This window comes from Myotis yumanensis, unplaced genomic scaffold (assembly GCF_028538775.1).
Source record: "Myotis yumanensis isolate MYYU_CA2020_CCGP unplaced genomic scaffold, mMyoYum1.0.hap1 SCAF_7, whole genome shotgun sequence".
Classification (NCBI taxonomy): Eukaryota; Metazoa; Chordata; class Mammalia; order Chiroptera; family Vespertilionidae; genus Myotis; species Myotis yumanensis.
The window spans coordinates 56,094,113-56,119,193 of NW_027223758.1; the positions used below are offsets into that span (position 1 = coordinate 56,094,113).

At 38.9% G+C, this 25,081-nt stretch overlaps 1 protein-coding gene across 2 annotated transcripts in view; it reads left to right on the forward strand.

The window, feature by feature from the left end:
• USP14 (ubiquitin specific peptidase 14) overlaps window positions 1–25,081 on the forward strand; it is a 48,417-nt gene that overhangs the window by 19,805 nt on the left and 3,531 nt on the right. For both annotated transcript variants that reach the window (XM_070420539.1, XM_070420540.1), the window contains exons 6-15: window positions 4,127–4,185; window positions 8,969–9,099; window positions 10,461–10,541; window positions 11,073–11,158; window positions 11,801–11,915; window positions 18,045–18,110; window positions 18,266–18,358; window positions 19,461–19,589; window positions 24,090–24,150; window positions 24,522–24,629. In XM_070420539.1, coding sequence (XP_070276640.1) covers window positions 4,127–4,185; window positions 8,969–9,099; window positions 10,461–10,541; window positions 11,073–11,158; window positions 11,801–11,915; window positions 18,045–18,110; window positions 18,266–18,358; window positions 19,461–19,589; window positions 24,090–24,150; window positions 24,522–24,629 — 929 coding nt within the window. The remainder of the gene's footprint in view (window positions 1–4,126; window positions 4,186–8,968; window positions 9,100–10,460; window positions 10,542–11,072; window positions 11,159–11,800; window positions 11,916–18,044; window positions 18,111–18,265; window positions 18,359–19,460; window positions 19,590–24,089; window positions 24,151–24,521; window positions 24,630–25,081) is intronic.

Consider the following 25,081-nt stretch of genomic DNA (forward strand, 5'->3'; position numbering starts at 1 on the left):
CTTTATTATATAGGTTAATAAAAGCGTAATATGCTCATTAGACCAGATGTCCTTCCAGACGACCTCCCGGATGAAGCTGGGTCTTCGAGAGAAGCCCGATCCCGAGTGCCTGCCTGGGGCTGGAGGGAAGCCCGGGTCCTGGGTGCCACAGGGAAGCTGGTGCTGGCAGCTGGGGAAAGGAAGGCCTACTCTTGCATGAATTTCGTGCATCGGGCCTCTATCCTATTTAATAAAAGAGAAACATGGTAATTAGCCGTACCTCCGCTACCCTTCCCATTGGCTAATCAGGGCGATATGCAAATTAACTGCCAGCCAAGATGGCGGCCGGCAGCCAGGCAGCTTGAACCGAACAGGGAGGCTTGCTTGCTTCAGTGATGGAGGAAGCCAAGCTTCCCCGCCTGCCTTGCCGGCCTCTCAGCTGCTCTGTAAGCAACATTGTAACAGATATAGAAGCTAAACCAAACCCCAGAAACCTGCTTTAGTCAGCCAGGCTTCAGCCAGCAGGACCGCAACATTGTTTCAAATACAGAAGGTAAACAAAGGCCAGATCCCTGCTTTCAGCAGCGGAGGTCTCATAGCTGGAGCCGAGCCTCAGAGCTAAAGCTGGCCCAGAATAAAAAAAAAAAAGAAAAAGAGCGGTTGGGAGCTTCAGTGACCCGCCAGCCTGAAAACGGGCCTCAGCCCCTCACCCAGGCTGGCCAGGCACCCCAGTAGGGACCCCCACCCTGAAGGGGGTGTGACCAGCTGCAAACATCCATCAGCCCCTCACCCAGGCTGGCCAGGAACCCCAGTGGGGACCCCCACCCTGATCCAGGACCCCCTTCAGGGCAAACCAGCCAGCCCTTACCCATGCACCATGCCTCTATCCTATATAGTGAAAGGGTAATATGCCTCCCAGCTCTGGGATCAGCAGAGCCGCGAGGCCTCCCGGCACCGGGATCAGCGTGACAGGGGGCAGCGCCCAAACCCCCTGATCGCCCTGCGGCTCTGTGTGTGACAGGGGGCGGGGCCACAACCTCCCTCTCCGCCCTGCTCTGTGTGTGATGGGGCGGTGCCCCAACTCCCCTATCGGCCCTACTCTGTGAGTGACAGGGGGGAGCTCCCCAACCCCCTGATGGGCCCTGCTCTGTGCGTGACAGGAGGGAGCTCCTCAACCCCCTGATCGGCCCTGCTCTGTGTGTTACAGGGTACGGAGCCCCAACCCCCCTGATCGGCCCTGCTCTGTGAGTGACAGCGGGCAGCGCCCCAACCCCCTGATCGGCCCTGCTCTGTGCGTGACGGGGTAGCGCCGCAACCTCCCCATTGACCCTGCCTTGAGTGTGACGGGTGGTGCCCCAACCCCCCAATCGGCCCTACCCTGAGTGTGACTGAGGGTGGCATCGCAACCTCCTGATCCGCCCTGCTCTGTGCATGACGGGGCGGCGCCCCAACTCCCCAATCGGCCCTGCTCTGAGCCCGACCAGGGGCTGCACCTAGGGATTGGGCCTGCCCTCTGCCACCCAGGAGCAGGCCTAAGCCAGCAGGTCGTTATCTCCCGAGGGGTCCCAGACTGTGAGAGGGCACAGGCCGGGCTGAGGGACCCCCTCCCCCCCCCCCCCCCCCCCAGTGCACAAATTTTTGTGCACCCGGCCTCTAGTTGTACATATAAATAATTAGAAAATGCTGTTTAGATATTTTTTAAAAATAATACTTACTATACAATCTCTTATTTCTGGCCCAAAGTTTATTTTTAATTATTGAATTATAATATCCAGAAAAGTATACACATGAATTATCCCAGAATGAACACATCCATGTAACCAATACAGATAAACAGATCCCTGTTAGTACTCCCTAAACCCCCTGATCTATCCCTTCCTAATCACTACTCCAACCTTCTTTCTAAAGTTAATACTAACCTGACTTACTTGACTATTTTGAACTGTTTATGAACAAAAATACATACTGGTATATTGTGTTTATTTGAGTCTAGCTCATTATGTTTGGTTTATCCATGGTGTGTATTTACAGTTGTAGTTCATTCATGTTCGTGCTATATAATATACCATTTATGTATATGTTACCAAATAGTTATTCAGTCTTCTTCTTTTCATGAATGTTTAGGTTGATCTGAGGTATGATTGCTTGTTCTGAATATTTCACAGATAGAAAAGTTAAGACAACCTCTTTTTGTAGGTGATAAAGTATAATAGACATTAAGCTAACTTAATTAAATTTAAATTTTTTATATCATAATTAAATACTTATTTATTGACTTGACAAAGACTCTTGGTTCTTTTGTCTGTAAAACTCAGTATTCCTATCTTTTAAACCCTTTAGTATTTCTGTCAGTTCCTCTCTATTTTCTTTCTTCTTTTTTTTTTTAAATATATTTTATTGATTTTTTACAGAGAGGAAGGGAGAGAGATAGAGAGTTAGAAACATCGATGAGAGAGAAACATCGATCAGCTGCCTCCTGCACATCTCCCACTGGGGATGTGCCCGCAACCCAGGTACATGCCCTTAGCCGGAATCGAACCTGAGACCTTTCAGTCCGAAGGCCGATGCTCTATCCACTGAGCCAAACCGGTTTCGGCTCCTCTCTATTTTCTAACAGTTTTTCTTTGTAAAGTTCATTATTAATGTTATTTGGCTTATTAGATAGTTTTATCTAAAGTAGGAACTATGTTTTCCTGTAATAGTGAGAGTTTTTAGGGGATAGTATTAAATTAACGTGTGATATTTCTATTCTCTGTTTCCAACAGATCTAAATAAATGAAAAAAAGAAAAAAACTAAACTATTCAGTTGAATTTAATTTAACGATATTTTCTGTGACCTTTCTATTTACATAAGCATAGAATTTTTGTTGTAGATTATATTTCAATTTAAAAAAATCTAGTGAAAGGCATGCATTTTAAATGTTCAGTGTGATCAGTTTTGATAAATGCAAATTCTCTATAACCTATTTTACAATGAAATTATAGACCATTTTCACCATCCTATAAAGTTTTCTTATGCCTTTTCCATTGTGTCCTCATCCCCTTCCACCGTCGTGCATTCTGAACCTTAAATGCACAGAATGTACTTTTTTTTTTTTTGCTTTTGTTTTGTTTTGACTTAGTTTACTCGAGCATAGTTTCTGAGAGTCATCCATATTATTGATTGTGTCAGTAGTTCTGGTTGCTCCACATTCTTGCCAGTCTTGGGTGATATCACTCTTTTTCATTTTAGTAGATATATATATATTAAGTAAGCATAGTTTTTTTTTTTTTTTTTAAATATATTTTATTGATTTTCTACAGAGAGGAAGGGAGAGAGATAGAGAGTTAGAAACATCGATGAGAGAGAAACATCGACCAGCTGCCTCCTGCACATCTCCCACTGGGGATGTGCCCGCAACCCAGGTACATGCCCTTGACCGGAATCGAACCTGGAACCTTTCAGTCCGCAGGCCGACGCTCTATCCACTGAGCCAAACCGGTTTCGGCTAGTAAGCATAGTTTTGATCATAGTGAATATGCAATCTCTTTCCTAACCCTAATGTTTGAATATTATCTGAATGATAATTTCTGATCTTTTGTCATAAAAGATAATGTGTTAGTAAATACTGTGGTTTGAATATTTCCTTTGGAAAGCCAGTTTTTTGTACTACTATAAGGTAACAATTTAGAGCTAAAAGTGCATTTAGAAATCATTTAATAGAAACCCCTCATTTTATAGGTGAGCAAACTGACTTGAAATTTAAGTGACTTAGTTTTGAATATAAGTAAATTGATTTTTATTTAATGATTTTTATTTAATGTCTTTTTTCTTCATTATTTTGAAGTTTTATTTTCTTCGTCATAGTTAATTTATACTTTTCGCTTTACACTGTTTTCAGAAAATGTTTGGTATAGATGAGCTGGACAAGGGGAAAGAATTTAAAGTGACTTTATTCATTTAAATTCCCTTTTTTTTTGGTACTCCGTTTTTGCTCATATAAGGCTTAAAGGAACAAGACCAGAGAGATGAAAATAGAAAGGTGGAAGCAACTCTGAGAATCTTGCAGTTGAGTGTGTCATATAAGTCCTTTTAACTGGTTTCTTCCCATTTGAGTTTGAGAATGAATTGAATCCTAATTATTTAATTCTGCCTTAATGTCCCTAGGTATGCTGGTGCCTTGAGAGCTTCAGGGGAAATGGCTTCAGCACAATACATTACTGCAGGTCAGTATCTTAAAAATATATATTTTTTAAGAGAGAATATAATATTCAGTAAATGTTATTTTTATTCACAGTTTGTTTAGTGCCTTTCAATTTACAAAATGTGTTTTCTAAAGCATTACCTCATTAAAATTGGTCTACTTACTGTAAACATCTGGGGATTTATTTTATCATCCAAATTATAAACCAGTGATATGAGAATTTTTTGGAAACCAATCTTTGGATTAAATTATAATTTTGGCTTTAGGTTTATTAGTATAATATAGCTTTAGGGATATCCAGGGATAGGTTTTATTATGGTTGATGTGATCATTATAAAAGAGAATCCTGGTGGGTATTAGTGTAAGGAAGTGGTGTATGAGGAATGAGGAGACATGGAAATTCTTAAATGATAGAAATAACTTATTTCTTCCTTACATGAGGCCATGTATCCCCGTCTCATTTTGGGACAACTTGACAAAATGAGTGCCCTCTTGTTTTTTTTGTTTTTTTTGTTTTTTTAATTGATTTTAGAGAGAGGGAGAGCGAGAGAGAGAAATATCAATGTGTTAGAGAAACATCAATAGGCAGCCTCCTACACGCCCCGCCCCCTAACTGGGGAACCAACCCACAACTCAGAAGTGTGCCCTGACCAGGAATTTAGTGGGTGACGTTGGCCTTTTGGTGCATGGGACAATACTCATCCAACAGAGTCACATCGAGCAAGGCAAAATGGATACCCTCTTAAATCATTGGGCTAGGTCAGTGATGGCAAACCTTTTGAGCTCGGTGTGTCAGCATTTTGAAAAACCCTAACTTAACTCTGGTGCCGTGTCACATAGAGAAATTTTTTGATATTTGCAACCATAGTAAAACAAAGACATATTTTTGATATTTATTTTATATATTTAAATGCCATTTAACAAAGAAAAATCAACCAAAAAAATAAGTTCACGTGTCATCTCTGACACGGGTGTCATAGGTTCGCCATCACTGGGCTAGGTTAATAGGGGTTTTATAGGCATACTTTTTTTTTGTAACCACTTTATTGAGATATTCATGTACTATACAATTCACCCATTTAAAGTGTACAATTCATTGCTTTTTAGTATATTTACAGAGTTGTGCAACCGACACCAAAATCAATTTTAGAACATTTTCATCACTCCAAAAGAAACTCTAGCTTTTAGTAGTCACCCTGTTTTCCGTTCACCACTCCCAGCCCTATGCAGCCACTAATTAGCTACAGTCTCTGTAGATTTATTCTGGACTTTTGATATAAATGGAATTACACAATATATGCTCTTTTTTGACTACTTTCACTTAGAATGATTTCAAGGTTCATCCACATTATAGCATGTATCAGTACTTCATTCCTTTTTATTGCTGAATAAGGTTCCATTGATTGGATATACCATATTTTATTTATCCTTTCATCATTGAATGACATTTGGATGGTTTCTACTTTTTGACTTTTACAAAAATTGTGGAACATTCTGTGTATAAGTTTTTGTGTGGACATATGTTGTCATTTTGGGTAAATCTCTAGGAGTGTAATTACTGGGTTATATGGTAACTATACTTAACCTTTTGAGGAACTGCCAGACTTTTCCAAAGCAACAGCATCATTTTACATTCCTTTCAGCATGTATGAGGGTTCCAGTTTCTCTGCATTCTTGATATTGCTTGCTATCATCATTCTTCATAATGCTTGATATTTTTTTGTCTTGATTATAGCCATTCTAGGTGTGTGAAGTAGTATCTCATTATGATCAACCCTTAATTTTTAATACTATTAACAGTAAGTTCTTTTGGGTCATTTGGAGTTAGAGAGATTTCCTCTAACCTCTTTCCTAAAAGTAGATTTGTTTTTTGAAATGAAGTTTGTAATGAGAAAATATGATCACTTTTATCTAGTTCATTTGATGGCTTATGTACTTGATATCTGAGAGTAACTCAGAATTTCAGCAACTTGTCCATTATCATATACTAGAGGCCCAGTGCACGATTGAAATCATGCGAGGAGGCACCCTGTGGGCCACCAGGGGAGTCAGGCCGGATGGGCGCCACGGGCAGCTGGGACCAGCACCTTACTTCCGCTCCAGGCCACCCCCCCCCCCCCACCTGTGTCCGCTCCGGGCCACCGGAGCCGCCACGCAGGCCCCCGTCTCTGTTTCCTCTCCACTCTGGGCCTCACCTGCGCATGCAACTCCTCATGTCCCGTCGTGGCCCATTATAGCGTCCCGGCCTAATTTGCATATTACCTCTTTTTATATATATAGATAGGAGGCTTATAGTATTGATGAGATGAAAAATACTGTTCTTTACTTTTTGCTTCTTGACTTTTTTTTTTAATTGATTTTTTTAATTGATTTTTTACAGAGCGGAAGGGAGAGAGATAGAGAGTTAGAAACATCGATGAGAGAGAAACATCAATCAGCTGCCTCCTGCACATCTCCTACTAGGGATGTGCCCGCAACCCAGGTACATGCCCTTGACCGGAATCAAACCTGGGACCCCTCAGTCCGCAGGCCGACGCTCTATCCACTGAGCCAAACCGGTTTCGGCGCTTCTTGACTTTTTAAACTTTTTTATTTTGAACTAAATTTAAATTTACAGAAAAGTTGCAAGAATTCACCAATTACTAATTTTTTGTCACGTCTGGTTTATTATTGTCTATAATGCGTATTCTTTTTTTTCTGAGAGTAAGTTGCACACATTATTGCACACATCATGTCTTTTATTCCTGAACTAGAGGCCCGGGGCACGAATTCGTGCATTGGTGGGGTCCCTCGGCCTGGCCAGTGATGAGGGCCCATCGGGGCTGTCTCACCCAGTACTGATTGGGGCTGGCCAGCTGGTGGGGAGGGGCTGTGGGAGGTTGGCCGTCCACGGGAGGTTGGCTGTGAGAGTGCACTGACCACCAGGGGGCAGACACTTAATGCAGGAGCTGCCCCCTGGTGGTCAGTGCGTGTCATAGCTACCAGCCAGTTTTCTGGTCATCGGGTCATCTGGTCATAACTGTCGCTTAGGCATATATATATATATATAACTGAAATATATATGTTTCAGTATGTATTTCCAAAAAATAAAGACATTCATAACTACAGGATGGTTTTTAAAATCTGGGAGTTTAGCACTGATATAATATTCTAAAATACAGACTTTATTTAACTTTTGCCAATTGACCCAGTATTGCCCATTCTAAAGTTGTTTTTCTTTTTTGCTTCAGGAGCCAGTTTAGAGTATACATTACATTTAGTTGTTATATCTCATTAGTCTCTCTTATTTATTTTTTTGGTTAAACCTCCTGAGGATATTTTTTTCATTGATTTTTAGAGAGAGAGGAAGGGAGGGGGAGAGACAGAGAGAAAGAAACATAAATGTGAGAGACACATTGATTGGTTGCCTCCTGCATGCGCCATGGTGGGTGCCAGGGATCGAGCCTGCAACTGAGTTATGTGCCCTTCACCAGAATCGAACCCGAGACCCTTCAGTCTGCGGGCCAGTGCTCTAACCACTGAGCAAAGCGATGAGGGCTCATTAGTCGCTTTAATGTATAGTGTACTAGGTGTGTGAAGTAGTATCTCATTATGATCTTTGACCTTTTTCAAACAAAGGAAATATTTTGAGATGATATATATTAAATAATTTCTTCATAGTACATATTAAATCTTAAACCATCTTTTTTTAGCAGTGTGTGCTTTAAAGTGTTATTACAGTTTAGAATTTTTTATTTTAAAAATAGCTTAGTAGTGATGCTTAAATTTCAGCCCTCCCTCCAAAAAAATATATTTATTGATTTTAGAGAGGAATGGAGAGGAAGAGAGAGAGAGAAACATCAATGATTAGAGAGAATCATCGATCGGCTGCCTCCTGCATGCCCCTTATCAGAGATTGAGCCTGCAACCAGGGCATGTGCCGGGACTAAGAATGAAACTGTGACCTCTTGGTTCATAGGTCAATGCTCAAACACAGCCACAATGGCTGGAACCAAAAATACTTTTTAAGCATTATGTTTAATTGATTTATTCAGGAATATTTTATTGAGTGCTTGCTATGTGCTGAAATGTAGTATTTACTGGGTTTCAGTTTCTATAACAATAATAGATAACATTCACATTTTAATTAACAAGTCAAGATAAGCTAGATTAGGGTTTTGCTGTACATGAAGTAAGGACAAAGTGATAGATAAGAAATCAACAAAGGAAAAGTATTCTGACCTCCAGAAGCCAGGGCTGAGTCCATGACTATGGGATTCATGATGTTGAGAGGGGATAAACAGGAAAGATTTTGAAGAAGGAAAATTAGTTTGTTTTTTTAAGTTGTTCAGTACAGTCAGGAAGTAATGTTGTTTAAAGAGCCTGATTTCAATATTCAGGATTTCAGTAGATGGGAACCAAGTAAAGGGAAGTGAGTCAGGAGTGAAGGCCTGATGGCTTGATAACGGCATAGTGGCAGAACAGTAACATTATACCTTTTTGATCTCTAGACAGAAGTTATATGTATTTGTATCGAATTAATATATACCCTGCTTTGTTTGGGAAAACAGCAGCTGGCAAGGAAAGAGGGGCAGGGCTCAGAAGTTGTTTATAGCTAGTGACTGCAGTGTAAATTCTGGTGAGTTCATTAAGATTTGAAAACCAATCTTTTTCTTATTAGGAATCTAACAATTGCAAACGGAATAGATGTACATAAAAGTTATTGTTATTAAGCAGTTTTTTGTTTATAGCAATTGAAAATTAATTTACAGTAGCATGTGTTAAATATGCCACTCTTACTAAGGTACTGTTGCTTTGTTTTTAAGCTCTTAGAGATTTGTTTGATTCCATGGATAAAACTTCTTCTAGTATTCCACCTATTATTCTACTGCAGTTTTTGCACATGGCTTTTCCACAGTTTGCAGAGAAGGGCGAACAAGGACAGTATCTTCAACAGGTAATCAGGTCAAGGTTCTTGGTTTTCATTTTATAAATGTAAATCTTAGGTTTCCTACACTTACACTTATTGAAATATATTTGGAAATACAAATATAAATCATCTATTTCTATTATGTCTTGCCTGGTGTGATGCAATATTCTGTTAACTGATCCTCTTGCTCTTTTTTTGTTTCTTTGCAATATTTCTCCATATAGTCCCCAGAGGCCTTTTAAAATGTAAATAAGATTATGTTGGTCTCGCGTTCAGTGCTTCCTAGTGATTTTCTATCCCTAAATAATCTAAATCCTGCCGAAACCGGTTTGGCTCAGTGGATAGAGCGTCGGCCTGCGGACTGAAAGGTCCCAGGTTCGAATCCGGTCAAGGGCATGTACCTGGGTTGCGGGCACATCTCCAGTGGGGGATGTGCAGGAGGCAGCTGATCGATGTTTCTCTCTCATCGATGTTTCTGACTCTCTACCTCTCTCCCTCTCTGTAAAAAATCAATAAAATATTAAAAAAAAAAAAATCTAAATCCTAAATAATCTAGCCTCTGGCTACCTTTCTGAACTCATCAGATGCCACTGTCTTCCTTGCTTCTCTCCAGGTACTGGCTTCCTTGCTATTTTTTTAAAAAGTATGTTTTTATTGATTACAGAGAGAGATAGAAATATCAATGATGAGAGAGAATCATTGATTGGCTGCCTCCTGCACGCCCCCTACTGAGGATCGATTGAGGCCACAACCCAGACATGCTCTGACCAGGAATCCAACTGCACGACTTCCTGGTTCATGGTTCGACGCTCAACCACTGACCACACCAACAGGGCTTCCTTGCTACTTTTTAAATCCTCCATGTACCCTTGTTCTGCAGGGCCTTAGCTCTTGTTCCCTTTGGCTCTCAGTGCATGACTTTCCTCCTTACCTTCAGGTCTCATGACTCCAATGTCAGGGCATCAGAGAGACTTTCTTTGACTGTCGTAGTGAAATAGCACGCTTTCCTTGCATCAATCATTTTTTGCTCCTGTATTACTCCGCCCCCTCCCCCCCTATAACTCTTCTCTGAACTTAAATGTATGTTATATATTTTTTATCTGTGTTTCCCATTTGAACTTTATTTTATTTACTGCTATGTATTCCTAGTGTCTAGAACAATGTTTAGCATAATTAGGAATTCAGTAAACATGTCTTGAATGACTGAAAAAAAATACCTTGGAATTTTTGTTGTTTTGAAGATCATAAAATAATGACTTTGGCTTAACATTTTTAAAGAAAAAAGTAACTTTCTTCTTCCCTAAGAATACGAATTATTTTGGGAGGATTCTATAGACCAAGCACTGTCACAGCCAGGATTACTTACTATGTCATTCTAAAAATTACAGGATGCTAATGAATGTTGGATACAAATGATGCGAGTATTGCAACAGAAATTGGAAGCCATAGAGGATGATTCTGTAAAAGAGGTAATCTATATCATAAAAGGCCTGTGGTTGTGATGCCATAACAGAGTCATGACCAAACGAGCAGTGGCTCTCGCGGCGGGCGGTGTATGAGCTACTCGAGCTACTCGAGCTACTCGCTGTGGAGAGCTACGAGCAGCAGAGGGCGGGGCACGAGCTACAAGTGGCGATAGGCAGGGCTGCGCGCTGGGCTTCTAGTTGAAATATATTTGTGATTACAGATTTTCATTGTACTTTGATTCATCCCCACTCTAAAGGCTTGAAATAAATTCATCTTAATAGATAGACATGTACTTAAATATTTTAGATGGTCAATCTATAGTTGGAATTTGGAAGCTTGCATTTGACACTTGAATTCAATGTATTGTATTAAACAATTGATATCGTGCATCAAGATTTTGGCAATATTTTTTGAGCAGTAGAAGGATTGTGTAGAAAGGGATTACATTTTAAAAAACTTAACATATATATTACTAAACTGGATTGTGTGGAAGGTAATATATATTAATAAATACATGATTTTAATTTTTGCAGACAGATTCTTCATCTGCATCAGCAGTGACACCTTCTAAAAAGAAAAGTTTAATTGACCAATACTTTGGAGTTGAATTTGAAACTACGTATCCTTATGAGCCAAGATATGTATAAACTACTCAGAACTTACTAGAAGTGTATGAAGTGAATTGCTATAAATACCTTGGCTGATTGGAGTGGAGGGTGGGATGGAAGGAAAATTCTTTAGAGGTTTTTATGTCTAAAACATGTCATGGAAATAGGAAATTTGGAGAAGTATACCCATTGGAGTGATCTTAAAGGTTAGATAAGTGTATATACTTTAAGGATATTCATTATTTTTTTCTTATGAGCATCTTTAACATAGTCAACTTCATTAATTTGCCTCAAAGGGAATTTTTAATTGTATGCAATAGAGTGCATCAGTTATATACATGAGATTGAACCAATTCATAAAACATGAATTTAGGGAATTATTATTTTCTAGCTGATGAGTAGAAAATTAGAAAATATTTCTCTTTATGTATCTTTTGGTTATTAAGACCATTTTAAGACCGTGTAAATAGCAACTTATGTTTGTTTAATATTTATCCTTTTCTTACATTCATTACTGAATATTGTTGGTAAGTGAATTAGCATTTTAAAATATGTTGAAATCTCTATTGGAAGACCAAAATGTTTTAAATGCTAATGAATGATACTATTAATTTTAATAGCATTAGCCATTTTCCTTATCTTACTTTGGAAAGCATGAGATGCACAGAATCTGAAGAAGAAGAAGTCACTAAAGGAAAAGAAAATCAGCTTCAGCTTAGCTGTTTTATCAATCAAGAAGTCAAGTATCTTTTTACAGGACTTAAATTGGTAAGAACAATTGGAGTTGATCATCATTATTTATGGATTCTGCATTTGCAAATGCACCTACTTGCTAAAATTTATTTGTGACCCAGCATCAATACTTGTGGTGTTTTCACAGTCATTTGAAGACATGCTTAGTGTGGCAAAAATTTTGAGTTGCCTGAAAAACACACTGTACTACTACCTGAGGTCCAGAAAGGTGATGCTCTTGACTTCTCATTTCAGCTCTCATACTATAAACAAGTGTCTTTGCAATCCTTTTTTAGTGCCACATGTTTTGCATTTTTGTCCTTATTGATTTTGCTATTTAAAATGGCCTTCAGACATAGTGCTGAAGTGCTGTCTCATGTTTTAAGTGCAAGAGGGCAGAGGGCTGTGACATACCTTGAGAAAATTAAGTTTCTTAGATAAATTTCATTCAGGGATGAGTTTTAGTGTAGTTGTGACTGAATTCCATGTTAATGATTAACAGTGTATATTAAGTACGGGATCATTATACAGAAACACATAAAACAAGGTTATGTATTGATTGGTTGGCAAAAATGGAGCCAGAGGCTTGCAGGAAGGCTCTGAGGGTGTAATAATGAGGGTATTTTAATAATTATGAGGTATAAACTGGGATTGTACTGTGCAGATCAGGACATAGAGTCATTCTGCCATTGCACTAGTATTGCAGTTGAGGTCCTAGAATTTAGGTGACTTAGTTTGGTTTGTGACAGATCCAGAACAAGAACTTAGTATTCTTTGCCTAGTGCCATACTAAGGAATGCACTATAGTGAGCAGATTGATAAAATATAATGGTTTGCTTGCCAATTTGTTAATTTGATGTGATTTGGGGAATATGCACATCTTTTTGTAGGATAGGTAGTGAATTGGGGTAGGTATCTTGATAAGATAATTTGTTGTCAGGGAGCTCCCATTTATAGTTTGGGGTAAAATGGGTTAGGGGAGGGTTAGTAAATTTAAACATAAGTAGATAGATAAATAGTGATATTCTTTGCCCTCTGGTATTGGGAGGAGAGTTGTGAGGCATAATGTCTTTTGAGAAAAGTTAGTTTTAAAAGCATTACAAATACTAGCTAACCACCAAGAGTCCTATAACCACTTACAATGTGCAAGTTTCAGGGCTTCAAAACATGAAGTATAAGTATTAATTGGAGAGTGTGGAATAGAATGTATGTCAGGGATTCTCCAGGATGATCTTTTCTTTAAAATTTTATGAAATTCTGTAAAAACGAAATATACTTGGAACTTTGTATTGGTGATAATGGGTATAGCTTATTATCTGATGAATAACATGGCAATAGATATGCTTTCTTGAAAAACAGGTATACATGAGATTTTAAATTTATATTATAATTTTTAGATCATTCTGATTATTGGATCATTTTAATGTGTTAGATTATAGATGATTTTAATCATTTAAGTAATTTGGCCTCACATTTTATTACCTTTTTGTTGCTGAATAAACTTGATTAAATGTTCAGAAGCTACTCTGCAGTGATAACTTTTGTAATGTGATTCACATGTTTTTTTAATTGATTTTAGAGAGAGGAATGGAGAGGGAGAGAGTGATAAAACATCAATGATGAGAGAATCATTGATTGGCTACCTTCTGCACGCCCCCTATTGGGGATTGAGTCCAAAACCCAGGCATGTGCCCTGACTAGGAATCAAACCATGACCTTCTGGTTCATAGGTCAGCATTCAATCAGCAAGCCACACCAGCTGTAACTTTTAAAAACCAAACTTAAAAAAAATTTTTTTAAACAAGTATAACATGCTTAAACTAAACATTAACAGTAAATTGTTTTAACTCTGTGATTTCTTATATATTTATATTCTTGAAAGTAGAGCACATTAGTAGTGTTATTTTTTTTCCCAATTTCATTTTACTTTTTAAAAAAATATATTTTTATTGATTTCAGAGAGGAAGGGAGAGGGAGAAAGAGACAGAAACATCAATTAGGAGAGAGAATCATTGATCTGCTGCCCCCTGCACACCCCCAGTGGGGTTGGAGCCTGCAACCTGGGCATGTGCCCTCGACCAGAATCAAACCCGGGACCCTTCAGTTCACAGGCCAATGCTCTATCCACTGGCTAGGACTCATTTTACTTTTTAAAATGAACTTATTGGGGTGACATCTTCTATATATATAAAAGGCTAATAGGCTAGGTGTCCAACCATACGACCGGTTGCAAAGACGTGCACTGACCCCCAGAGGGCAGACGCTCAATGCAGGAGCTGCCGTTGATGCACACTGGTCATTTACAGAGAAATGGCACTGTGGACCTGGCGCCCACAAAGCAATACTTGGTTTCCCCCAAATGGGACACAGGCCCTGCCACCACCCTGGAGTGAAACCCACCAAATCGCAGCCAACTCTGCTGAGACCCCATGGCGCAAAATGCAGCCCACAGCCCAGTCCAGCCTGGAAATGATGGCCGTGGGCACTGGGTGATGATGTCACACGGCATTGTCCGGCTTCCTCTCCCTAGCAACTAGCTTCCTTGCAGTTTCTTCAGTCCAGGAACACAACTTGCTTTAGAGCCAGGTGCAAACATTCATTAACCGTAAACGGAGATTTAGAAAGCTTAGAAACTTGACCCAACTGAAAAGAAGTAAAAAATGTTGGACCTTGAAAATGACTTCAGGTTTTCTCACTGCTCAGAATAAAGTCAAACACTGCTGCAGTTAAATATTTTACCCTTTGTTCTCCCTGCGTGATCTGTAATAATCTGCTTCGTGTTGATATTTACTGCTGTGTTGCCGACAATTATGTGAAAGAAGTTGGAGTGCTTCACTGGGCTGGAAAAAGTTTAGCTACATCAGAAAGCAGGTCTAATTAAACATGTTTATTCTATATATACAAAAGGCTAAGTTGACTTGCGCATGTGCGATACATATAAAGCTCTCGTTGGTGCCAGTAGTACGTGTGTGTTGCGATCTGTCATTGTTGATTGTGAATTTGGTTGACACTTCTATAGAAAAAGGATGAATAGTGACATTAAAATATTTCTTCTAATTAATTTCCTCTCAATGTGCATGAATTTGTGCACTGGGCCACTAGTTGATTAATGAAATTATATAGGTTTTATACATACATTTCTTTAATATATCATCTGTGTATTGTATTGTGTGTTTGCCACCACAAGTCAGGTCTTCTTCCATCACCATTTATTCCCCCTTTTAGTGCTAACTTTTTTTAGTATTTTTTTTATTGACTTAAGAGAGGAAGGGAGAGGGAGAGATAGAAATATCAATGATGAGACAATCACATAGGTACTATTATCACCATTTACAAGTAATGCCCAGAGGGGATAACTACCTTTTCCAGTGTCACACAGGCTCTAAAAAGTAGATATGATCATTAAGATATGCTTAATGGACAAAGGCTTTCCCACATTGGCTAGATTAATAGGGTTTCTTTGAAATCATAAGTAGAGGAATGCCCTAAAAGAATTTATGGAGAAACCAAGATGGCGGCATAGGTAAACACCTGAAATTGCTGCCTCGCACAACCACTTCAAAAATACAACTAAAAGACAAAACGGACATCATCCAGAACCACAGGAAGGCTGGCTGAGTGGAAATTCTACAACTAGGAGGAAAGAGAAAAGCACACTGAGCCTCAGAGGAGGCTCGGAAGTAAAGTACAGGGGTACGGAGGCGCACGCGGAAAGGGCTGGCAACTGAGGACGCAGTTTTTTCAGTTAGGAGGGAATCACAAGCTGCAGACTGCTCTGAATTCCACTTCCTGGCGCATCTCTGGGGACCCAGACTCATATGGGGAGAAACTGGACTGTCTGGCATCGGGCGGAACTCAAGGGCGGCTTTCTCTAAGAGGTGCTTGCAGCGATTACCATGGGACACTGAGACCTGGGGCCTCTTAGGGTAGGACTGAGGATCAGCCATAGCTGTTTGCTCCGCCCTGTTGATTCCCTGAGACCCCGCCCCACCCAAGCTGTGCACAGAGGCTTTTGCATATGAATGGCCTGGTGTTTGCAATATAAAATTACCTAATAAACTGCAGCTGGGTCAGAGAGACCCAGAACATCCAAAAGAAGGCCCAAGGCCCCACAGCACCTTGCATTGCTTCACAGCTGGGCCTCATCTGGGCACCTCCAAACCCCAAACAAAGAAGAGGAATCTGCAGATCTCTCCATAGCTCCTGCTGGGTATCCTAAGGCAGAGGCTAAATTAGCACCTCCTCAGAGATCCAAGTGCCTGTGTACCCAGTGGTCAGAGTGGGACCATCCAGATTACAACTCCTCAGATCCATAAGGGACACACTCAGGGGGCAGACTCAGTGAGCACCAAAGCCCCACTGAAGCAAGTCTTGCCCCATAAGGGTGTCTCCAGCACAGAAGTTCTCCCACTGTAGACACAGCTGATACAGACAATTGGCCTGGAGGTCAATTCCTCCCAGTGATACCAAAAACAATCAAGGCTTAACTACAACAAGACTGTGCACAGAGCCCACAAAGGGGTGCACCAAGAGTGTCCACCTCAGGTAATTGGGGAGGCTGAGCTCTGGGCCCTATAGGACACCTAGCAAACAAAGCCACTATCAACACGGAAGCATAAAAAATGCGGAGACAAAGAAACAGGTCACAAGTGACAGAAACAGAGAAAGCAAACTACTGGATATAGAGTTCAAAACCACGGTTATAAGGTTTTTCAAGAATTTTATAGAAACGGCCAATAAATTTAGTGAGACCCTCGAGGATATGAAAAAGGACCAACTAGAAATTAAGCATACACTGACTGAAATAAAGAATATTATACAGAGATCCAACAGCAGACTAGAGGATCCCAAGAATCAAGTCAAAGATTTGAAATACGAAGAAGCAAAAAACAGCCAACTGGAAAAACAAAAAGAAAAAAGAATCCAACAATATGAAGATAGTGTAAGGAGCCTCTGGGACAACTTCAAGCGTACCAACATCTGAATTATGGAGGTGCCAGAAGAAGAGAGAGAGCAAGATATTGAAAACCTATTTCAAGAAATAATGACAGAAAACTTCCCCTACCTGGTGAAAGAAATAGACTTACAAGTCCAGGAAGTGCAGAGAATCCCAAACAAAAGGAATCCAAAGAGGACCACACCAAAACACATCATCATTAAAATGCCAAGAGCAAAAAACAAAGAGAATCTTAAAAGCAGCGAGAGAAAAACAGTTACCTACAAGGGAGTACCCATAAGGTTGTCAGCTGATTTCTCAATAGAAACTACACAGGCCTGAAGGGAGTGGCAAGAAATATTCAAAGTGATGAATAATAGCAAGACCCTACAACCAAGATTACTTTACCCAGCAAAGCTATCATTCAGAATTGAAGATCAGATAAAGAGCTTCACAGATAAGAAAAAGTTAAAGGAGTTCATCACCACCACACCAGTATTATATGAAATGCTGAAAGGTATTCTTTAAGAAGAGGAAGAAGAAAAAGGTAAAGATGAAAATTATGAACAACAAATACATACCTATCAACAAGTGAATCTAAAAGTCAAGTGAATAAATAATCTGATGAACAGAATAAACTGGTGAATATAATAGAATCAGGGGCATAGAAAGGGAGTGGACTGACAATTCTCAGGGGGGACGAGGTGTGGGGGGTGTGGGAAGAGACTAGAAATAAATCATACACCTATGGATGAGGACGGGGGGGGGGGGGCGGGCGGGGTGCTAATGCAGAGGGGGGTTGGGAACCCGGTGGAGGGGAGCTATGCGGGATAAAAAAGAGGAACAACTGTAATGATCTGAACAATAAAGATTTAATTAAAAAAAAGACTATGTAAAATGCAGTATAGACTCTCAGAATCTGAATAACATTTGGGTTATAGTTTTAAAACTTTAAACATTATGTTTTATATTTCAACGAGTTCACACCAGTATACATTTTTACATTCCAATGAGTTCACACAAGTATAAATTTTTTTATGCTTTCTGATGCTTTTTAAAAACTGAACCATATCTAAAAATAAACATCTTCCCACATTGTCTTCATTCAGATTATTTCTCAGTGGTATAAACCCATTGTCTATTAAAGAATTAAAGGTGTGATTCTATATTGTGGAAAAAATAATTTTTTAAAACTAATGTTTGGTCTTCTATTATGTTTTTTTTTTCAGCGACTTCAGGAAGAAATCACTAAACAGTCTCCAACATTGCAAAGAAATGCTTTGTACATCAAATCTGTAAGTTGTTCGTTCCTTTTGAAATAGAATTCCGTTTTGTTAAGAGTTTTCCACTTTATTACTGTTGCCCAGTCTTTGTTTTTACCAGACCAACAAACTAAAAACTTGTGTGGCATATTCATGTAATATGATTTCTTTCTATTTTTTCTTCTCAGTCCAAGATCAGCCGGCTACCTGCTTACTTGACTATTCAGATGGTTCGATTTTTTTATAAAGAGAAGGAATCTGTGAATGCTAAAGTTCTTAAGGTTAGTGTAACAAAATTTTCAGTGTAACAAAAAGTTATTCTTTGAAGGCAATTCCTAACTTACAAGACAATTCATAACTTACAGTAGGTTTCCTTAGTACTTTAGGGATAAATTTTCTTTAAAATATTACAAATAGGGAAGTTATTAACAATAGCCAAGTGGTTTTTAACCAAGATATGCATTGGAATTACCTATTGTTTTCTTTATTTTAAATCATATACATGTCTGGCTTTTTCCCACCCCCCAGATTCTGATTAAGTGGGGCCTAAGGTAGTACATTTTAAAAAAGATTCCTAGAGAATTCTGATGGATGCCCTCCATTTCCCAGAAACACTGCACTAGATCAGAGATCCTTATCCTTGTAGGTTTAGGGCTGGGGGTGGGCTCCGGTGCAGTATAACACACTGCACTCTGTTCTGGACAGTTTCTTTCATTCAGGTGAAGAGAATGTTAAATTATTGGTGCCCAAAGAGTACTTACATTGAAATCGGTTGATGTAGGAGCCAGCCATATGATGTAGCTGTTTCACTGAACTGTAGCTCTGCTATATATCCAGAGTTCCTGATCTAGCCTGTTGAGCTGAAAGTCATAATACATTTTCACATATACTTAGTGTTATGTTAGAAGGTTGACTATAGTTGCAGTATCTACTAGTGTTCACTTCATATGTTAATATTAGTTACTGAACTATATCACTATTGTTTCTATGTGAAATTGTATTTCAAATTATAGCCAGAAGTGACCCCATTTGTAAATTGACTCCTCTGATGATCTCCGTTATTTTCACAACAACTGGTTTAATATTTCTAAAATGCTTCTTTGTTATATGAAATTTGGTAACTCCTCTGTGGTCAGTTTCATGGGTTAAAATGTTTAATGGAAAAAAAGTGTAAAATTTATCTTACCTTGAAGTTACTACCAGATTGAAAATAAGCACTATGATGTTTCTAACTGCAAAGATTTCCAAGTAGTTTTTACAGATTTTATTTTCAACTTTATTTAAATTATGAAAGCACTACTTTAAAAGTGTGATAGATATTTTAAATAACTACCTTGGTAAGTCTGTCTACACATTTTTTTTTTCTTTTTGATTTGTATATAGGATGTTAAATTTCCTCTCATGTTGGATGTGTATGAACTATGTACACCAGAACTTCAAGAGAAAATGATCTCTTTTCGATCAAAATTCAAGGATCTAGAAGATAAAAAAGTGAATCAGCAGACAAAGACAGTAGGTTCTTATCGCTGATTTTTTAATCTTAATATTTTAATCTTCAACAATTACTTTGTATTGTTATTGTAGAAATGGATGAGCCTGTATTTTATTTAGCTCATATACAAATCCCACATATATTGGTGTAAGCCTTTAAAGTCTTAGGTGTATTTTAGCATATGAAAAAGAACTTTAGTTATGGTAAAGTGTTCTTTATAGTAGAACTACGGGCCCAGTGCACGAATTCATGCACCCTGAAAGGAATTGTTGACCACAAGGCTGCAGTGGGCACAGGGGCAGGTCTCGGCCCATCCTTCCTGCCCCTGCTCGACTCCTCCTGCAGTGGCCCCCGGTCCCCTGTCTGCCGGTGGCCCTGCTTCTGCCACTGCCAGCCCCGCTCGCACCTGCTGGCGGCGTGGAGCGATTGGGACCTGCGCCAGCAATGGGTGCAAGCGGGGCCAGCACCATCAGCAGGTTCGAGTGGCGGCTGCTGCCCCGATTGCCCCTCAGGAGAAGGGGGAGGCGGAGAAGCCCTCAAGGGGGATTGGAGCCAGCAGTCGCCTCTCCCACCCGCTGACGGCACCAAGGGATCGGGACCGGTGCTGCGCGCTGGCAGTGGGTACGAGCAGCAGCTCCAGCATCAACTGTGGGTGCGAGTGGGACCAGCGCCAGCAGTGGGTGTGAGTGCTGGGTGGGAGGTGCAAAGAATTTTCAGTAACCACCAGAGGTTTGCCCCGATGACAGTGACTGGTGCCCCACCTTGGTCTGGCGCCCCGCTCACCTGCTCCACCATCCCGCTGTGGCCGACGCCCACCATGTTCCGTGCTCTGCCACCTGCTGCTGACGCCTGCCATGTTTCACACGCACCCCCCTTGTGGCCAGTGCACGTCATAGAGACTGGTTGTTCGGTTGTTCTGCCATTCAGTCTATTTGCATATTAGGGTTTTATATGTATAGATAAGCTTAATTTCTTTTCTCCTATAAACTGCAGCTTATATTTCTTTTCTATATATCTCCTCACAGCATATATAGAAAACCTAGATTTTCAGAGTATTTTATTATTTTCCTTGCAAGGCATGGAATTATCTCCATTTTTGTGTGTGGAAGTGGTGGTATAAAATGTTGATTGACTCATTCATGCCCACTGAGAAAACTAACTGCTGCTGATATGCTTGTTACTGCTAAAATTATAACCATATCAACTTTGTATTTAACAGATTGTTATTTTGGGTTTATATAAAGTATACCTGAGTTACTATATATTTGATTTTTTTTTCAAAATGAAAAAGATATTTCCTGTTAATAAAGATTTTCAGTGTGATATTATAATATGTCAGATTTTAAATTCACCCAGCCGCTGTGACTTGGTGGTTGAGTGTCAACCTCAATCACCCAGCCACACTGTGAAGGAAGTCACAGTTCAATTCCTAGTCAGAGCACAAGCCCGGGTTGCGTGCTCAATCCCTAGTATGGGGCATACAGGAGGCAGCTAATTAGTGGTTCTCTCTCATCATTGATGTTTTTATCTCTCTCTCCCTTCTTCTCTGAAAGATCTTTCTTGGCCTAATTTAATGAATTTCTACTCTTACACTCCTTTTTTCTGCTTGCTTTGTGTTTATTTTGCTCTTATTCTTAAGGTAGGGGAGCTTAGTTTTTATTTCAAACTTTTCTCTATTTTCTAACATAAGCATTTAGGGCTATAAATTTCTCTCTCAGCAGTGCTTTCAATATGTCCTTCAAAGTTCATTATATTGTACTTTCATTTTCATTCTGTTCCTTGTATTTTTTTTCATGTATTGCCCTTCAGACTTCTCTTTGATCTTGAATTATTTAGAACTATCTTGTTGACTTTCTAGATGTTAGAAAAATTTTCTGCTATCTATTATAGATTCTAGTTTGATTCCATTGTAGTGAAGAACATACTTGTGATATTTACATTTTTAAAAATATGTTGAGGCTTGCATTAGATGCTTTAGGATGTGATCCAGCTTGGACACTTGAAAAGAATGTGCATTCTGTTGTTGAGTGGAGCGTTCTATAGATACTGGTTAGATCCAGTTGGTTAATGGTGTTGCGGTTTTTTGTAACCTGGCTGTTTTTCTGTCTAGTTCTATCAGTTGTTGACTGTGGAGCAGTGAAGTCCTCAACTAAAATTGTGCAATTGTGTGTTTCCCTATTCAGTTCTGTCAGCTTTTTTTTAAAAAATATATTTTATTGATTTTTTTTTTTACAGAGAGGAAGGGAGAGAGAGAGAGATAGAGAGTTAGAACATCGATGAGAGAGAAACATCGATCAGCCGCCTCCTGCACATCTCCTACTGGGGATGTGCCCGCAACCCAGGTACATGCCCTTGACCGGAATCGAACCTGGAACCTTTCAGTCCGCAGTCCGACGCTCTATCCACTGAGCCAAACCGGTTTCAGCAGTTCTATCAGCTTTTGCTTTGCATGCTTTATAGTGCTGTTAATTGGTGCATATACATTTAGGATTTTTTTTTTGTCATGGTGGAGTGAACCTTTCATTATGCAATATTCCTCTCTGTCCCTCGTAGTTTTTTTTTTTGCTCTGAACTCTACTTTATCTGATTAATATTGCCACTGATGCTTTCTTTTTGTTACTGTTTGCATGATCTTTTTTTTATTCTTTTACTTTAAAGTTTCCCATACTGTTATATTTGAAGAGTTTCCTATAGATCTTATTGATCGTGTATAGTTGGATCATGTTTTTAATCTACTTTGTTAACCCCTTTTATGTACAATAATTTACATTTATGTTATTATTGATATGTTAGTGTTTAAATCTATTTTATATTTTCTTCAGTATTCTCATTTTTGTCTTGTCTTATAGATTACATGCACATTTTCTTTTTAAGATTTTTAATTGATCTTTAGAGAGGAAGGGGAGGGGAGAGAGAGAGAGAGAGAAGCATGGATCAGCTGCCTCCTGCATACCCCCTACAGGTTATCGAGCCTGCAACCCGGGATGTGCCCTGACTGGGAATCGAACCAGCAACTATTGGTGCATGGATAACTCCCAACCAACTGAGCAACACTGGCCAGGGACTGAACATTTTTTTAGAATTCTAGATTGATTTATGTCTGATATATTTAAAATGTATTTCTTTGCATAGCTTTTTTTGGGTTGCTGTAGGTATTACATTATATACAGTTGACTCTTGAACCAGTTTGGAGGTTAGGAGTATAGTAAAAAATGCATGTGTAACTTAAGTTGGTCCTCTGCATACACATTCCCAACCACCAGTTGACACTGAACAGTGCTCGTTTGAACTGTGTGGGCCAATTGAAAACAAACTGCATATAAGTGGACCTGCACAATTCAAACCTATGTTATTCAAGGGTCAGCTGTATATGAAAAGGAATGGTTGGCCTAATTGTACTTTTTTGTTGTAGTGTCCTTTGATTTCTTGTTACTCTAGCTATATTTAAACTGCTTGCATTGTCTTCATTTCTATTAGAGTTTTCAAGAATTTTGTGCTCCTATGCCTATATAGGTTGTTTAATTTTTTTGTATTGCACATGGAAATGGGTTGATGCGGGAAGTTCCCACTTTAAAGATCCTTGTCTAAAGTAGTAAACCATGCTTCTTTTAATATAGGTAAATATTTGCTGAATTAAATATTTGTTTATTTGGGCCAAAGTGGCAGGTGACCTTGGCTCAATAGATTGAATATTAATTGCAGTAATTTAATTTCTGTTATTTTGAGGCAGCTTTTTCTTTTCTTTTTTTCCCACTTACATGGTTTGATAGTATTTTGGTAAAATAAAATTATAAAATTGGGTTTTCCTTTACTACCCTAGAGCACTGTTCATCTGTATTACTATATTCATTGGTACACTCTCTAGCTTTAGTGGTTTAACATTGATCCTATAGTCAGAGGGTTATTAATACATACAAGATTTTATATTATTAATACATACAAGATTTTATATTATTAAAATGTAGGACCTTTGGGTTTCCAATTTTATGTTAACTGTAGTTATATCATTTTAGTAATTTGTAAGGCAGACTAGATTTTGTCTTTGTTTTGCCTCATGTGTAACTTAAGTTGGTCCTCTGCATAGACATTCCCAGCCACCAGTTGACACTGAACAGTGCTGGTTTGAACTGTGTTACAAACCGCATATAAGTGGACAGTAAATATTCGTGGAAATGAATATAGGTATTCACCACTTTCCACAAGTTCTCGTTACACAACTTCACTTTTATGAAAGACCTACCCGTTTTAGCAAACTGAAAGAAATCTGAAGAGGAATTTTGCTTTTATGAAAAAAGCCATTACCATACTTACGTAGGTCTTTTGCTTTTTGTAAAAGTAAAGTGGAATAATGTGAACTTTCTGAAAGCAGGGGATACTCTTCACTTTATATATGCCAGTTTGGCTTTTGAAAGATTTCATAGGCACGCTACTTTCAGATACTGGGGAAACGTACTCTCATTGAGAATGCAAATTTTATTTCTGATATCATGGTCTAAAATTAAACATTTTTTTCCCTTCAGAGTGACAAAAAGAGTAGTCCCCAGAAAGACGTTAAGTATGAACCCTTTTCTTTTGCTGATGGTAAGTGAATCTTTATTTCAATTGTGGTGTGTGTGTGTGTGTGTGTGTGTTAAGGTAAGATTATCGTCTAGTCACATAACTTTTTTTTTTAGTTATCATGCTTTAAAAAAAGTCAGGGTTCTTGAAATCTAATTTATCTCAATATGACATACAGTAAAAATCACTCTTTTTAGCATAAACTTCTATGAATGATACTTCTTAAAACATCTTTCATGAAGCCTTAATTTTGGATAGTATCTTACTGGATTCTAATAGTAGAATAGTGCTTCTCTAGGCTAAACTTCAAAACATAGTTCTTGCTTGTTATTTGGTTTTAGAAAGCACATGTCTGTTTATTTGTCTAATATTATTGAATTTATATCTTCCTTTAGACATTGGCTCCAATAATTGTGGATACTATGATTTACAAGCAGTGTTAACACATCAGGGAAGGTCTAGCTCTTCAGGTCATTATGTATCATGGGTGAAAAGAAAAGAAGGTAAAGATTCTATTTTTTTTTCAGTTGTTACATACTATTTTAATAGTTTGTTTAATATAAATTTTATAACAGTGGTTCTCAAACTTTTCAGTTTCAGAATCCTTTTACACTTTTTTTTTTAAAAATATATTTTATTGATTTTTTTACAGAGAGGAAGGGAGAGGGAGAGAGATAGTTAGAAACATCGATGAGAGAGAAACATCGATTCAGCTGCCTCTTGCACGCCCTCTACTGGGGATGTGCCCGCAACCCAGGTACATGCCCTAGACTGGAATTGAACCTGGGACCCTTCAGTCCCCAGGCCGACGCTCTATCCGCTGAGCCAAATCGGTTAGGGCCTTTTACACTCTTATATTGAGAACCTTCTCATTTTGTTTATGAGGATTGTTTCTTTACTATAATAGAAATTAAAACTGAGAAATTTATTTATTCAAAACTGACAGTAATAAACC